Source organism: Salmo salar, chromosome 02, assembly GCF_965601325.2.
Source record: "Salmo salar chromosome 02, fSalSal1, whole genome shotgun sequence".
Lineage (NCBI taxonomy): Eukaryota > Metazoa > Chordata > Actinopteri > Salmoniformes > Salmonidae > Salmo > Salmo salar.
The window spans coordinates 57,656,260-57,673,976 of NC_138292.1; the positions used below are offsets into that span (position 1 = coordinate 57,656,260).

The following is a 17,717-nucleotide window of genomic DNA, read 5'->3' on the forward strand; positions in this document are numbered from 1 at the left end:
CTCTGTCTACAGTCATTCTCCCGGAACATTCAACTCCCTTGCCTGGCCGTCGGTGGATTCAGGGACTTCATTGGATCAACCCATTCACTCTCATCAACTCACCTCCGCTGCCGCTCCGTCTCCTGGATTATTCAATTTACACATCAAGACTACCAATAAATACTCACCTTCATTTTACTCACCTTGTCCTGGTCTGCTTCTGGGTTCAGTCTTAGAGAATCGTGACACCGGTTGTAGAATCTGCATTAAGTGTTCTTAATGGCTTAATGTGTCCGGGGAAACGTCCTTTCAAGTAGAAAAATAACACACATGCACGTGTGGCTGATGGAAATACAATGTACTTTTTAATGTACATGTGGTACAATTTATACAGACATGCATCTCAGTGATCATAACATAAAATTCAGCAAAGAGTAGTCGATTTCAACATCTGAAATATATGTATTGCTGTTTGGTTCATTTTCCTCTGAATTCAAATGGTCATAATTGCTATCATTTTCCCTTTTGATCTGCAGTATTCTATGCCTTTTATCTACAATTGATTGTCCAGACACAAGAAGGAGCATCCAAAAAAGCATGCAGTCCATGATCAATTGATGAAAAAATGTTCATACAGCTCACTTTCATTATTCCTGATGACAGGAATTACATTTGTACCAACAACACTTTAGTTTAAGGTCTGTTAACACAGATCCAGCACATAGACTAGTGGCGAGACCTTTTACAGTCACTTTCAGGTGTCTTTGATACAGCATGGTAGACTACATGAATGCTTTTGGTGAGGTACGACTAAATACACAAGTTTACAATGACTGACATAATTGACAGCATTTCGAAGTAAAGCATTTTACAGTGATTTGCAGCAGGTGATGTGTGATGCCATGCAAACGCACAGTACCACAAGTGCTAAATGAGGACTTTTGGGTAAAGAGCAGATTAGTATACCTCAGTGAATGTCATTAATGTCACAAACATTCAGGAAGTTCAGTCAGTGTATCAATCTCGCTACCATTCTGTAATGGGGAGTGATTGAAGTGTGGTTTTACCACAGTAAAGTGAATGTGGTTAATACCCACAAATGCTTCATTTTCTAATAGCAGATAATATGCAAAAGAAAATACTGAATTCCAGTGCATCTTGGGTTTTTTAAGTGTGACAAACTGTGGTCAGTTTAGTGGTTCTTAAATAATGATACCTTGAATCTTTCCCAAAGTAATGAAAAGGTAATGTGATTGTATTTCATGGTAAAAAATATATATAAAAAAAGCATAGCGGTGGGGGTCTTTCCAAAAAAAATCTATAATAATAAACACCACGAGAAGCCTTCCCTTTCTTTCATACCGTGTAAAACCATCCGACACCCACGAAACACAGGTATAAAAAAGAAACGCATGTTTTTCTTTGTGATGTTCCTGCCTCTTTTAATTTTATAAAAATAAAAACTTGCGCGTGTTCAAGCCAGCCGGACCGGTGATCAGGTGACTCTCCTGAGAATGATCATGATGTCACACATTGTCGTGGAGACCTAGTATCTACAATACACGAGTCCATTACAAACAGAAGAGTGACTATACATGTGACAGAAACTCAACGTATGGCTCTATGGTTCTCCTGAGGTTCCATTTTACGATGTATTGCTGTGGGCCCAAAACACAAAATGGCGGTACAGTGCATAGTCAGTACATGGATTGAAGTCAATGACCATTAAGGAGGAAAGGGAGAAGGAGTTTTCCCAGTCTTTCTCAGACTCTAGGTGGATGTCTGTATTGCCTGATTGCTTCTCTCTCTTCTCCATTCTCTCTTCAGTCCACCACGCCTCGGTCTGCCACCTTGTGAAGTCCCAGACTCCTCAGCTTCTCTACCAGGTTGAAGCTGAAAATGTTCCTTCTCCCTTCTTCCTCCATAGTGCATGTTCCTCCACCCCGCTCTTCCTCTACCGTTGTGGGGCGTGTGTGGGCAGTGTGTGGGGTCAGTTGGTGGTAAGGGTAGGGGAGGGTGGAGGCGGAGATGCCCTGCTCCTCCAGCAGCCTCAGGAGTCCCAGTGATAGAGGAGGTGTTGTGGTGGAGGTGGAGTGGTGGCCGCCGCCATGGCTAGGGTCAAAGGTCAGCACACGGTGCTGCTGATTGGAGGAGGAGGGCGATGTGGTACTCAGATGCTCACAGCTCCCACAAGCGGACAGGCTGCGAGAGCAAATGCTGTAAATACAGGAAAAGAGAAAAATACCAATCAGACACAGGAGTTCTGTTATATGTAATAAATGCATAGCTAGAAGCTTAGGAGCATTAGTAACAGTGCACCATTAGCTAAGAGCGGTTAGTTAGTATAGTTGCTCCCTGTGATGGATTACGCCTGTAAGGGTGGGTTAGAGATTGTGTTAGTCAGTTAGTTAGTCAGCCTGAGAACTGAAAAGATGACTTCTGTTGGTTCATACAGTTTACCTGGAAGAATCTGGAAGGGATCAGGAACTGTTAAGATGAGCACAGGGGCCATGGTGTCCACGTTAGCAAGCCAAGCAAGTGTGTGATATGTTGTTTACGAAGTAGATTCAAGATAATCGACCAAATCCTTAATAGAGAAGCAGGCATTAAGATGTTGGAATGGGAGACATGTGTGTATTAAAGTTTGAGTTATGTGTGTGTGTGTTATCTTATGTGTGTTATCTTAAATTAGGATTTGGCCCCAATAAACTAATACTAAACCTGAAAGTCATTTAAATAGACAAAAGAACATCCATTTGTTTTATGCATAGAAAGTTGAAGCATTGCCGTAGCTGCGAATGGATTTATTCACGTTACTTTTTAGTGGTGTTTGTTTAAGGCTCTAGTGTGGGGTATGATCAATAGTTTTACTTAGGGGTTGGGTGGGTTCACAGTTAGAAGGGGCATGTTTTAGAAAAGTTAGGGGATAAATATGGGATTTTCCTGCATCATTCCCACTCTGTCCATGCCTGTTGGCTCTTACTTTGCCTAGGAAGCCCACTTTAGAGCTGGAGAAAGTGCTTGGACCAGCGTTTCCTACCACTGAGGGGAGAGACATGGGGTAAGGGGAGACGGATTGAGTAAGGGAGGAGAGAAGGACTGCTATACACACACACACAAAGTAGCAAAGTACTTTTGAGGAGAAAAATGGGGCAGCACAGCAAAGCTGCTGTTGTTTTGAGAGTGGTGTAGTCTTTTGTAGTCATATCTTAAATACCATTTCACGTCATTACTAATATTGGGCTTTGGTTGAATGAATAAATGAATTAATGATTGAATGAATACCAAAAGGCAAATTAATGAAAAATAAATGGATTTCACTATATTTTACAGTCCACTACCTGGATAATAGGCAGAATCTATCACACACACAAAACCAATTAGTGATGGTGCTGGAAGCAAAATCGAAAACTGGAGAAACAGGGGAAAGTCTCTTCACACTTCCATTCAAATGCAAATTTTATTGAATAGTAGATTTAGTTCAGTCAACCTTCAACAGTCCACTACCTGGTAATTACTTATGTTCCTTTGAATTCATTTCAAACACCATTTAGTACCAGGTGTCCTATTATTTCCACGCCTTTGACGAACCTTCCAGGAAGTATTCATTGTCACCATAAATACACTCTCAGTAAATACCAGACAAAAAACATGTAACTTTCTGCACTTGACTGTACGCTGCTTTTTGGTTAAATAAATCATACATAAAATAAAATGTGAAACAGGACTATAAAATAAAGTGTAACCAATGAATAGGTGTGTGTGAGTGACTCGCAGATCTTACCTGGTGGAGAAGGAGGGGAGCAGGAGGGAGGGGTGGTGGCGCCGACAGGTGGTGACGGTGTGGGTGGGAGGGGTCTGGGGGAGGTTGGGGCCGGAGGATGGAGGAGTGACTGTGGGTGATGGACACACTTACACAACTACACAAAAACACACACACCACAACAAATACAGCTACTCACAATGGATGAGGAAAATCCCAGAGCCACCCACCACACGACACGGATGGGAGAATGTACGATACACAACGACAGTATGAGTTGGAATGACACAAACTGTTTAGTAACATCACACCTACCACACAGGTGCACTTAGGGGGATAAGGACCACAGTAGACATGTTATCCAAATAGAAGGTTCCAGTGTCAATGCCTGATCGTTCTCCCTTACCCAATCTGACGGACCTAAAGAGTTCCGTCGGAGGGAGAAGGGAAAACGATCAGATTTTCACACCAGACTAGAGGGACCAGAGGAATGAGTGTGTACGGTGTGTGTATGTGTGAATGTTTTCACTCACAATTGAGACCCTATCAACAGTATCTACTAAATTCAACTTAACACTACCCTGTGGCCTCTTTTCTTACCCATGGTGCCATGGGCTCCGGCAGCCAGGCTGTGGGAGAGCTGTGATAGGTCAGGGTCATCCTCCTCAAGGTCATTGAGGCTGTAGACGTGTTGGAGGTCGATCTCCAGCTCCCGGAAGTCTTTGGTGAGGACCCCCGGGCGAGGGTGCAGGATACCTCCCAGGTTGGGCTTGGCCAGCTGCTGCCAGTGGTGCAGGGTCACTGAGCCTGGGGTGGAGAGGAAGGGCGATATAGTTAACATTGTTGTATGTTGGGAATAACACATTTATTTATTTATTTATTTAATAACCTGTATTTCTCTAATCATGCATATTTTTCATATTGAAAGAAGGAAACAATTGTAAAGAGTGTCTATTTTCAGCTTTAGAGTCTACATTCATAGTTTCACTTGTAACTGAGTCTAGCAACCTTAGGCAAGTTACCGTAAAACTAACAGTTGAGTTACCGCACACCTAATATCTCAGCTAAGAACACACACAGGGTCTCCCCGTCCCTCCTTACCTTCCAGGGGCTTGACAATCTGCAGGCGATCGGGTAGGTAGGAGCGCGAGACCCCCGATCCGGCCGAGGAGTGCAGCGAGCTGCCATTGGAGTAGTTGGTGCTTGTCGACGCCACCGAGCTGGACACCAGGCTGTCGTTGGGTGTAAGGAACCCGCTGGAGCCCAGCTCGCCCACCTCCTCGCCCTCCTCACTGCACCCCTGGCAGGCGGCGGCCAGGGCACGGAGTTTGCGTTCACGCTCCACCTCAAAGAAGGGGCGCTCTGAGGCATGGCTCTGCTGGCGGTCAGATAAACAGCGTAGCGCGGCCTCAAGGTCCTGGCCTCCAGGCATGCCCGGCATACCCAGACGCTTAGGGCCACTCACACTGAGACCAGAGAGAAATAAAGGCAGGTTAATGATATACTGTACACTGTTGATGCACTAACAGTCAGAGTAGAGGAGGTAGAATAGGTGTTGGATACAAATGCACTGCTGTTATTAGTACACAGAGACCAGAGAAATGGAAGCTGTATGTTTGAACATGTATGAAGGACAGAAGTCCATTAATATACTATGCAAAAGCATTTCACTGTTAGTCTACGCCTGTTGTCTGCGAAGCATGTGACAAATACAAATTAATTTGATTTGAAAAGTAAATACTCTGTGTGTCTGATGTCTGTAGACTCTGTATGAGAGTTAATGTAATTCACACATTGATACGGGAATTTTCGAATCCCAATGCTATTAATTACCAATCAATAAGCCATGACTAATCCCCCAAGGTTTGTAAGACCCTAGGTTAATACTAATTAGGCAAGGACTAAGCTTTCTGCAAAAGGTCTGTACAGTTTATTCAGAGAACGTTCTGCCGTCCATTTTACAGAACATTATATACCAGGCTCCTCATTTACGCACACACATTACATACTAACATCAAGAGTTAATTGTCCTCTTCCCCAGAACTCTCAAAACCGTAAATCCTGATCCTGCCGACATTTTTAGTACTCTGAGATTAGGGAAACCTGGAGGGTTCAAGATAGGTCAGGTCAACCACAGTTTAACAGTTGATGTCTACTTAAACCCACAGACACCAATTCCTCTCTTATCCTAGTCAATCTCATGAGACTTATGCTTAACCCTTTAGTTACTCATTCTACAGGCTATATAGACCATATCTCTAAATTCAGGGTAGAATTATTTAATCATTTACACTCAAGCAGAAATCTCCTGCAACACACATATACCCATAAATACCCATGTACACTACCAGTCAATAGTTTTAGAACACCTACTCATTCACGTTTTTTAAATTTTATTTTTACTATTTTCTACATTGTAGAATAATAGTGAAGCCATCAAAACTATGAAATAACACACATGGAATTATGTAGTAAACAAAAAAGTGTTAAACAAATCAAAATATATTTTATAATTGAGATTCTTCAAACTAGCCACCCTTTGCCTTGATGATAGCTTTGCACACTCTTCGCATTCTCTCAACCAGCTTCACCTGGAATGCTTTCCAACAGTCTTGAAGGAGTTCCCACATATGCTGAGCACGTTGACTGCTTTTCCTTCAATCTGCGGTCTGACTCATCCTAAACCATCTCAATTTGGTTGAGGTCGGGGGATTGTGGAGGCCAGGTCATCTGATGCAGCACTCTATCACTCTCCTTCTTGGTAAAATAGCCCTTAAACAGCCTGGAGGTGTGTTGGGTCATTGTCCTGTTGAAAAACAAATGATAGTCCCACTAAGCCCAAACCAGATGGGATGGCGTATCGCTGCAGAATGCTGTGGTTGTCACACCCTGATCTGTTTCACCTGTCTTTGTGCTTGTCTCCACCCCCCTCCAAGTGTTGCCCATCTTCCCCATTATCCCCTGTGTATTTACACCTGTGTTCTCTGTGTCTGTTGCCAGTTCGTTTTGTTCATGAAACCTACCAGCGTTTGTTCCCCTACTCTTGCCTGTTTCTTGCTCCTGTTTTCTAGTCCTTCTCAGTTTTGACCCCTGCCTGCCTTTTACCTGTCGTTTGCCTGCCCCTGTTTCAGAAATAAACGTTTGTTTCTTCGACACTGTCTGCATCTGGGTCATACCTGAAACGTGATAGTGGTAGCCATGCTGGTTAAGTGTGACTTGAAAGCACCCCCACACCGTAACACCTCCTCCTCCATGCTTTACGGTGACAAATACACATAAAGAGATCATCTGTACACCCACACCGCGTCTCACAAAGACACGGCGGTTGGAACCAAAAATCTCCAATTTGGACTCTAGACCAAAGGACAAATTTCCACCGGTCTAATGTCCATTGCTCGTGTTTCTTGGTCCAAGCAAGTCTCTTCTTCTTATTGGTGTCCTTTAGTAGTGGTTTCTTTGCATCAATTCGACTATGAAGGCCTGATTCACACAGTCTCCTCTAAACAGTTGATGTTGAGATGTGTCTGTTACTTGAACTTTGAAGCATTTATTTGGGCTGCATTTTCAGAGGCTGGTAACTCTAATGAACTTATCCTCTGCAACAGAGGTAACTCTGGGACTTCCATTCCTGTGCCGGTCCTCATGAAAGCCAGTTTCATCATAGCTCGATGGTTTTTGCGACTGCACTAGAAGAAATATTCAAAGTTCTTGAAATGTTCCATATTGACTGACCTTCATGTCTTAAAGTAATGATGGACTGTCGTTTCTCTGCTTATTTGAGCTGTTCTTGTCATAATATGGACTTGGTCTTTTACCAAATAGGGCTATCTTCTGTATACCCCCCTACCTTGTCATAACACAACTGATTGGCTCAAACACATTAAAAAGGAAAGAAATTCCACAAATTAACTTTTAAGAAGGCACAACTGTTATTTGAAATGCATTCCAGGTGACTACCTCATGAAGCTGGTTAATAGAACGCCAAGAGTGTGCAAAGCTGTCATCAAGGCAAAGGGTGGCTATTTGAAGAATCTCAAATATAAAATATATTTTGACTTGTTTAACACATTTTTTGGTTACTACATGATTCCATATGTGTTACTTAATAGTTTTGATGTCTTCACTATTATTCTACAATGTTGAAAATACTAAAAAGAAAGAAAAACCCTTGAATGAGTAGGTGTTCTGAAACTTTTGACCGGTAGTGTACATTTACACACTGTTGCCAGTCTCACCTGTTGTCCTCAGTGTGTGCCACCTCTGCCAGCCTTGATACGGCACTAGGGGGCTTGTCCTCCAAGGTGAGGCTGGCGCTGTCTGAGCCGTAGTAGCTGGTACGAGGGGTGGAGGCGCAGCTGGAGCGCAGCGACACAGGGCTGGAGCCGGGCACCTGGCCGGGGGAGTGGCACCGCGAACGCAGCCTCGACGCTTGGTTCACCACCTTCACAGTCTCAAACACGCGCCACGGGTGGTTCCTTTGGCAACCATAGATAAACAATATAGATTAGGGCTGGTGAAAAAGTGCCCGGTAGTAAGTCTAACATATATATGTTTATGTCAGTGTATTTCTGCTTGAATATTAGATCTTCTTTAGTGTAATTCTGGAAACATTTTAAACATTGTATTTGACTTACTCTATATTTTTCATTAACAGATTTGCTTTGTTATGTCATGCTGTCTTTGTTCAATCAAACATACTTGGTAACACTTCACCTCTGGCACATAACTGACATACCGGTATTGTCATTCAACTGAGCTTAACAGGTTGGAAAAAGCACACTGTCTCTGGTGTTTTATGTTTTCACAGTGACATCATTACTCACTTGTACTCGGAGGGGGCGGGGACGTCCAGGCCCTTGCGGAAGGTGCCCTCAATCTCTGCTGCCAGGGAGTCCATGGGGAACACGGCTGATAGGGCGCTGTAGCGCTGCACCGTGCTGTTGGGCAGGCTCTTGTTGCGCAGGTTCTTAATGTCCTCTCTGGCCTCCCGTAGCATGTCCTCACACTCCGAGTACTTGTCCTGCAGGTACTTTAGCTGCAGCCAGGGAGCGCCAGAGGTCAGTTAAATACACACTGCTACTGCGGTTATGTACAAGCTTGCCTTGAGGGACAGATCTAGGATCAGCTTAGCCTCCCCAAATCGTTGCATTAACAATAATTAACAAAACCGACCTTAGATCACTGTTAAAGCAACTTTATCCTACAAGTTATAGATAGCTCATTGGAGGGTAATGAGTTGTGGATTGTGGGGAGAATGTTGAGGGCATTTCTTACCTCTGATTTGAGCTGTGATTGGCTCTCCCGCGAGGCACTCAGGTGCTGGGTCAGCTCTTCATTGTCAGTGGTGAGCTAGAGGAACAGAGTGGAGAGTTAATACCATGATCGTATCAGTGATACTGTAGATACTGTATACCAACTTAATACTGTAGATACCAACTTAAGTGCACATGTAAATATTTAATGTACTCCATTATAGAAGCATTCGGTGTGGGTGAGTCTTGAGTTTTTGTCCTTGTGGAACCTCAAGGCATGAGAGGAGTGCCATGCCAACTCTGTGTGTGTGTGTCCGTGCACTGCATGCTTGTGTGTGTGTGGGTATGTATTTAGGTGTGTGTATGCATTTGCCTTGTTGTGTCTGTTATCACTCACCCCTTTGCAGCGTGCCTGCAGGTCGACTATTTGTGCGAGCAGGGAGCTGATCTCCTCTTGCTGCCTGAGAGTGTCCTCCACCTTACGGGCCAACTCATCAGACAGGTCCACCACCTGCTTATTCACAGAGGCTGGGGGGGGGGTAGAACAAAAAGATTGAGGGAGAGAAGACGATAGAGAGAAAAAGAGGCGAGAGAGAGATGGAGAGGTTTAGTATGAATACACAGTACGAACACATACTGTTTTCACTGTATTCACCCACTCACCAATTACCTCTCCCCTCAGGAACACAGTAATATCGTATACATTAACAAATATGTATAGTATTACACTGTAGTACATTATAGTATACTCACTGAGTTCCTCCACACACACCATCATCAGCTCCTGCTCTTGTTCCTCATAGTTAGCGGTCTCTGACGTCAGTTCATTGGCCTGTGGAGTGACAACATCAATGGCATTAGCATGAACAAGTTTCCAATCCACTTCAATGACTTCAGGTATTTCAAAGTAGTCAGTGTTCCACACCTCACAGCGTAGTTTGAGGTTCTCCTCCTCCAGACCTTTGAGTTTCTGCTGTATGAAGTCATAATTGACAAAGTTACTGAGGGAGTTAGATGACTCGTTCCTCTTCATTCTGAAAACCAGGAGAGAGAGAAGGCGGTCAGAATGTAAGTCTTACGTTTACCTGCCAAAGTTGTGTTGATATGCCTGAGGGGATGTACGATGTGTATGTGTACTCTGCAGTGTATGTGTGTGCGTGTGTGTGTACTCACAGTGTGTGTGAGTCGGAGGCGTTTTCGATCTCCTCTGTGCTGGCGTACAAGTGGAGCAGGTCGTCTCTCATGGAGAGCTCATGTCGCAGCTGGGCTATCTGGTGAATGGGAACCAGGAAGTAGGAACCAGGGTCAGTGTACTGAACTAGGATCTATCATGTACATTGGTCGCCATTCCTGGTCTGGGCGAGAGTTACCGGGTGCGCAGGCTTTTGATCCTGCCTAGCATTAATGCAATGATTCAAGTGATACAAGGTCTAAATCAAAGTTGAACCAGCTGTGTTAATGCCGGGCTGGAACAAAATACTACATACACTGTTAAGTTTCATATTCCAGGACCAAAATGAGTGTGTATTTTCTCTCGCTAAATGCTATGCTCCAGTACTACTGTATTCTCTCTGTAATAGGTGAGATATATCAAAGTAGGGCTACAGTGATGGTCTCATACCTCTTCCTTAGCGATCTCCAGCTGTTCATCCATTAACTCATTCCGTGCCGTTAGATCCCGATTCTGCTTGAGCAGTGATTGGCCGATCCGGGCCGCCAACTCGAGGTCCCGCTCTTTCTGCAAGACGACAAAAGGGTTTGATGTTCTTCATTCTGTGATGTAGTTACAGTCTAGTTTCTAGCAGAAGACATGTTTATCATTCTAGCAACATGCTTAAGGCTGATGACTATCATGATTTGCTCAAAATGTATAATATACTCAGTTACACATTATTCAATTAGATTCAATACAACTTAATTCGTCCCATGGCGATTAAGGGTTTACGTATGAAAACAATCCCATTATATTTACTTACCTCTTCCAGTAGGTGGGTGACAGCCTCAATGTCATGGTAGGTCTTAGTGACCTGGCCCACTCTCTCTGAACACAGCACTGTAGGGGGGAGATGGGAATAGCTGGTTAATATATAGTTCACTGAAAAGTAGGAGAGGCCATTGGACAGTGAATTATTCGGACAGTATAGAGACAGTAACTTTCTGGTTAGAAACTTAATTGGTCATGGGAGCTAAGATAATTTTTGGTGTACACTGACCACACAGTTCAGTTAATTTGACCATGATATCGGGAAATAAAACTTTTGACAGGTAAAAGCTAACTGCCCAGTGGACCAGGTCATTATTGTCCCGCAACTATGCCCTCTCTTATCCCCTCTCTTTCTGTGAATGACTCATGGTCAAAAACAGTTGAAAGGAAACAGACCGGGGCGCTGACCACAACATTACCACGTAGCCAGTCAGTCAGAGCTTATCCTCTTAGCCTGATCCTCATTACAGGGATAAGACCCATCTCTCTCTTCCCCTCTGATATAAATATACCTCAGCACAAGCTGCTGTAGAACACTGTAATGAGAACAGTTAACCCCCAGTAGGAAGTTAGGCTGAATATCTATGGCCGTGATTATAGAGAGGTCTGGTTATAGACAGGTCAGTTGGTTTACTGGTTTGTGAATGGACACTGTGACCCTGTTCAGGACTGATGGGTGAATAGTGTTCATCCTGTTTGGAAGCGGAGTCATCATGGAGTTACAGTTGATGCTTTGTTCATCATAGTAATCATTCTGGTGACCTAAAGAAGTGGGACCCATGGTTTCAGTGCAAGGCCTCATCTCCATATAATCCAAAATATGTTTCTATCCTGACCAGCCGGGATTTTCAAGTTTACATTTATTTTCATCAGCATACATCCTGCAGACGTAGTCTCAGGTACATGTAGCAACATACCCCTGTGTTCAAATGAGCAATTCAAATCTCCATTTGATCAAAATCCTGGCTGGCACCAAGGAGATGAGGTACTCATCAGTACTGTACAGTAGATTAAAATAATTAAAGTGAGGGGCAGCATTTGGCTGAAAATGGGGTGACTGTGTAACAGCATCCGTGAGCCAATTATCTAATGGAATGAAATGGTCCTGGGCCGGATCTACCGTATGCCTACAGTCATTAATACTTTGAACCTTTTAAGAAAATAGTGTGTGTCCTTGTTTAGAGGTGATGGGGGGGTCTGCAGTGTGGAAAAAAAGTGATATAGGGAGAGAAATAGAGAAGGAGAGAAACAGAGAATGAAATAAAAGGAGAAAGAGGGAAAGAAAGAGTGAGAGAGAAATAACATCTTGTTCTAGGATACTGAGACCGGTCCACAGAAACGAGTGGTGGTTGAGTTGGATCCAACGGCTTCCTGCAGCACTGGGCACGAGCACTAGCAGGCTGCAGCTACAGTGCCAACTTAACCTTAACCCCTGCAACAGACTTAACCCCTGCTGCTACTTATGCACCAAAAGAAGTGCCAATACATTGCAGTAAAAGTATCAATGGTAGAGCAGAGCAAGAGTGTCCAGTTTCCAATAATAAGATTACATAGCCACATGGATATTTGACCCTAAGTAAGTATAGCTTCCTAAAACACTGCTGTCCTAACTGGGATGGGCTAACTGCTAATGTTCCCATCTGGAATTACAATTAAAATAGCTTCCTCCATAGAACAAAGGCACATTTTCTAATATGGCTAGGCCTACTTCAATTAAAGTAGCTTCCTAGAACAAAGACTCATTCTAAATCAGGTCACTACAATTGAAATAGCTCTATCCATGTAACAATTCCTAATTGTACTATTATCAAAATAGATTCATCCATAGAACAAAAGCTAACAAGCTAACTGGCTAACTTCCTGCAAATCCGATGGTTACATGGTCATTTACTGGGAGTACATACTTATGCTAATGCTAAATCCCCAATAGCTTCTCAATCTTTACAAGCTCAAGTTATCCTTTTTGTAATCAGGCTAAAATAAACATTATAGACTGGACTACATTTACATTACATTACATTTAAGTCATTTAGCAGACACTCTTATCCAGAGCGACTTACAAAATGGTGCATTCACCTTATGATATCCAGTGGAACAACCACTTTACAATAGTGCATCTAAATCTTTTAAGGGGGGGGGTTAGAAGGATTACTTTATCCTATCCTAGGTATTCCTTAAAGAGGTGGGGTTTCAGGTGTCTCCGGAAGGTGGTGATTGACTCCGCTGTCCTGGCGTCGTGAGGGAGCTTGTTCCACCATTGGGGTGCCAGAGCAGCGAACAGTTTTGACTGGGCTGAGCGGGAACTGTGCTTCCTCAGAGGTAGGGGGGCCAGCAGGCCAGTGGTGGATGAACGCAGTGCCCTTGTTTGGGTGTAGGACCTGATCAGAGCCTGAAGGTATGGAGGTGCCGTTCCCTTCACAGCTCCGTAGGCAATCACCATGGTCTTGTAGCGGATGCGAGCTTCAACTGGAAGCCAGTGGAGAGAGCGGAGGAGCGGGGTGACGTGAGAGAACTTGGGAAGGTTGAACACCAGACGGGCTGCGGCGTTCTGGATGAGTTGTAGGGGTTTAATGGCACAGGCAGGGAGCCCAGCCAACAGCGAGTTGCAGTAATCCAGACAGGAGATGACAAGTGCCTGGATTAGGACCTGCGCCGCTTCCTGTGTGAGGCAGGGTCGTACTCTGCGAATGTTGTAGAGCATGAACCTACAGGATCGGGTCACCGCCTTGATGTTAGTGGAGAACGACAGGGTGTTGTCCAGGATCACGCCAAGGTTCTTAGCACTCTGGGAGGAGGACACAAGGGAGTTGTCAACCGTGATGGCGAGATTATGGAACGGGCAGTCCTTCCCCGGGAGGAAGAGCAGCTCCGTCTTGCCGAGGTTCAGCTTGAGCTGGTGATCCGTCATCCACACTGATATGTCTGACAGACATGCAGAGATGCGATTCGCCGCCTGGTTATCAGAAGGGGGAAAGGAGAAGATTTATTGTGTGTCATCTGCATAGCAATGATAGGAGAGACCATGTAAGGATATGACAAAGCCAAGTGACTTGGTGTATAGCGAGAATAGGAGAGGGCCTAGAACAGAGCCCTGGGGGACACCAGTGGTGAGAGCGCATGGTGCGGAGACAGATTCTCGCCACGCCACCTGGTATGAGCGACCTGTCAGGTAGGACGCAATCCAAGCATGGGCCGCGCCGGAGATGCCCAACTCGGAGAGGGTGGAGAGGAGGATCTGATGGTTCACAGTATCAAAGGCAGCAGATAGGTCTAGAAGGATGAGAGCAGAGGAGAGAGTTAGCTTTAGCAGTGCGGAGAGCCTCCGTGACACAGAGAAGAGCAGTCTCAGTTGAATGCCCAGTCTTGAAACCTGACTGATTAGGATCAAGAAGGTCATTCTGAGAGAGATAGCAGGAGAGCTGGCCAAGGACGGCACGTTCAAGAGTTTTGGAGAGAAAAGAAAGAAGAGATACTGGTCTGTAGTTGTTGACATCGGAGGGATCGAGTGTAGGTTTTTTCAGAAGGGGTGCAACTCTCGCTCTCTTGAAGACGGAAGGGACGTAGCCAGCGGTCAAGGATGAGTTGATGAGCGAGGTGAGGAAGGGGAGAAGGTCTCCGGAAATGGTCTGGAGAAGAGAGGAGGGGATAGGGTCAAGTGGGCAGGTTGTTGGGCGGCCGGCCGTCACAAGACGCGAGATTTCATCTGGAGAGAGAGGGGAGAAAGAGGTCAAAGCACAGGGTAGGGCAGTGTGAGCAGGACCAGCGGTGTCGTTTGACTTAGCAAACGAGGATCGGATATCGTCAACCTTCTTTTCAAAATGGTTGACGAAGTCATCCGCAGAGAGGGAGGAGGGGGGGGGGGGGAGGGGGAGGAGGATTCAGGAGGGAGGAGAAGGTAGCAAAGAGCTTCCTAGGGTTAGAGGCAGATGCTTGGAATTTAGAGTGGTAGAAAGTGGCTTTAGCAGCAGAGACAGAAGAGGAGAATGTAGAGAGGAGTGAGTGAAAGGATGCCAGGTCCGCAGGGAGGCGAGTTTTCCTCCATTTCCGCTCGGCTGCCCGGAGCCTTGTTCTGTGAGCTCGTAGTGAGTCGTCGAGCCACGGAGCAGGAGGGGAGGACCGAGCCGGCCTGGAGGATAGGGGACAGAGAAAATCAAAGGATGCAGAAAGGGAGGAGAGGAGGGTTGAGGAGGTAGAATCAGGAGATAGGTTGGAGAAGGTTTGAGCAGAGGGAAGAGATGATAGGATGGAAGAGGAGAGAGTAGCGGGAGAGAGAGAGCGAAGGTTGGGACGGCGCAATACCAACCGAGTAGGGGCAGAGTGAGAAGTGTTGGATGAGAGCAAGAGGGAAAAGGATACAAGGTAGTGGTCGGAGATTTGGAGGGGAGTTGCAATGAGATTAGTGGAAGAACAGCATCTAGTAAAGATGAGGTCAAGCGTATTGCCTGCCTTGTGAGTAGGGGGGGAAGGTGAGAGGGTGAGGTCAAAAGAGGAGAGGAGTGGAAAGAAGGAGGCAGAGAGGAATGAGTCAAAGGTAGACGTGGGGAGGTTAAAGTCACCCAGAACTGTGAGAGGTGAGCCATCCTCAGGAAAGGAACTTATCAAGGCGTCATGCTCATTGATGAACTCTCCAAGGGAACCTGGAGGGCGATAAATGATAAGGATGTTAAGCTTGAAAGGGCTGGTAACTGTGACAGCATGGAATTCAAATGAGGAGATAGACAGATGGGTCAGGGGAGAAAGAGAGAATGTCCACTTGGGAGAGATGAGGATTCCAGTGCCACCACCCCGCTGGCTCGATGCTCTAGGGGTATGCGAGAACACGTGGGCAGACGAAGAGAGAGCAGTAGGAGTAGCAGTGTTATCTGTGGTAATCCATGTTTCCGTCAGCGCCAGAAAGTCTAGGGACTGGAGGGTAGCATAGGCTGAGATGAACTCAGCCTTGTTGGCTGCAGACCGGCAGTTCCAGAGGCTGCCGGAGACCTGGAACTCCACGTGGGTCGTGCGCGCTGGGACCACCAGGTTAGAGTGGCAGCGGCCACGCGGTGTGAAGCGTTTGTATGGCCTGTGCAGAGAGGAGAGAACAGGGATAGACAGACACATAGTTGACAAGCTACAGAAGTGTTGTTTCTTGTATTATTGTCTCCTGTGTCTTTAGAGAACTGTTTCACTTTGATATCCTTTTTCTTCAGTCCTGATTTTCTCTTTCTTTTCTTCTGTTAACTAGATATTCTTTGTTGTTCTTCGTTAGCTAGCTAGCTTCTTCCAAAAGAGTCCCTAGCAACTGCTTAGCAACTGGTAAACAATTCAGCTTGCTAAGATAACTACAATTTTATGAAAAATAGTTATTTTTCAAAAGCCTATCTTCTTTGTTTGTTGCTTGTTTTTTCTCCTATTCAGTCTTGCAGTTTTCTTTAGCTTTTTTCCGATGTACTTCACTCTAAAAACCATGTAAATTTCAATATTTGTAGGAGCTCATTTTTCAGCTGCTGCTGCTCAAATTGGAGTTCCGGACTACTTTCCAGACAAGAAACAGGTATTTAATACAGACACACTGCAGACAGAACATTGCGTTGGACTATCGAGAATAACTAATGCAGAATTTGTATCTAGCTGTCAACTTATTTTCTTAATTTTTTTTCACAGTGCCAAGCTTGATTGATTTCTTTGGAAAGAAAATGTTTCTAGAATGATGACATCTGAGAGGACTATCCCTTTAAAAGCTATGCCACAGTACAGTGCAGTTGACTGTGTGCAACACATACTGTACTATATTGCCGTCTAAGACCACGCTACAGATGGTCTCAAGGGGCTGTTTGACTGAGGGATTTCCTAGCTGACTGTACCCTAACCAGGAGGGTTGAGAGTAGATCCTGTACAGTACATAAGAGCCTACAGGATCAACAGGGATCCATAGGGATCAAACCCACAAGCTCAACTCTGTCCTCTGTCAGCCTGATTCTTGCATCCCTACTGAGATAATCATCAGCCTTTCTACCGATCATCTTGGAACGTCCATTCGGAGGTATTAGGCTACTAATACAAGGCAGGCCATTGTATCTGACTGGGACAGGTTGCAGAAACCTGCACGTGACATCACAATGCCTCCGTCTTTCTGCCCTGATCCATTTAGCTGTGTGGTGCAGGGGTCAGGGAGAAAGAGAAAGCCAGTACACCAATGTCCTGCCTAGTGGGTTATTGAGGCCTACTATGAGTACTTTAAGGCAGAATAGCAGTAAAGAGCCAGTGAATCTCAAGATTGAACTTGGGTCTATAAACAATAAAACCAAATTGACTATTTGGTTTGAAATATTAAGACCTAGACAAATATATCCAGCCTCTAGCTCTACATCGTTTATGATTACATCATTAGCCTTGTAAATTCCATCCAATACTAAATGATGACAAGTGAGATAATAAATCATAATTTGTGGCAGAAACTGCACCCAGGTTAAAGTTTCTGCCTGTCTGTGGTGTAGGCAGCCCTGATGACATCATCGTCAAATCATCATATCCCTCGAGTCAAATCCCTTGAGTTGCAGTGCCTACAGATTACAGCTGTACCTTATTTGTGTAATGAAATATTAGAATTCATCCAATTGTATTTAGCCATTGTGTAAGAATCATCTACAGCCAGAGATTTTCTAGAAAAGTCTGTTCGTTTTCTGGGTCTGTGCCAGCATCTATGCCAGTGTCGCAGTACACTGACAGAAAAGGTGCCTGCCAGCCAGCACGCAGCCTG

The 17,717-nt window shown here is 44.9% G+C and overlaps 1 protein-coding gene across 6 annotated transcripts in view; it reads right to left on the minus strand.

Moving 5' to 3' along the window:
* Nucleotides 1-322: 322 nt before the first annotated feature.
* The window catches only part of LOC106587732 (trafficking kinesin-binding protein 1), a 45,672-nt gene continuing 28,277 nt past the window's right edge, over nt 323-17,717 (minus strand). For 2 of the 6 annotated variants that reach the window (XM_014176339.3, XM_014176348.3), the window contains 13 exons: nt 10,971-11,047; nt 10,616-10,732; nt 10,168-10,265; nt 9,920-10,028; nt 9,748-9,826; nt 9,392-9,522; nt 9,017-9,091; nt 8,566-8,777; nt 7,978-8,217; nt 4,844-5,208; nt 4,343-4,549; nt 3,764-3,872; nt 323-2,196 (listed from right to left, as the gene is read on the minus strand). In XM_014176339.3, coding sequence (XP_014031814.1) covers nt 1,803-2,196; nt 3,764-3,872; nt 4,343-4,549; nt 4,844-5,208; nt 7,978-8,217; nt 8,566-8,777; nt 9,017-9,091; nt 9,392-9,522; nt 9,748-9,826; nt 9,920-10,028; nt 10,168-10,265; nt 10,616-10,732; nt 10,971-11,047 — 2,213 coding nt within the window. In that variant the 3' untranslated portion in view covers nt 323-1,802. The other 4 variants (XM_014176357.3, XM_014176362.3, XM_014176381.3 and 1 more) reach the window with 4 other exon arrangements.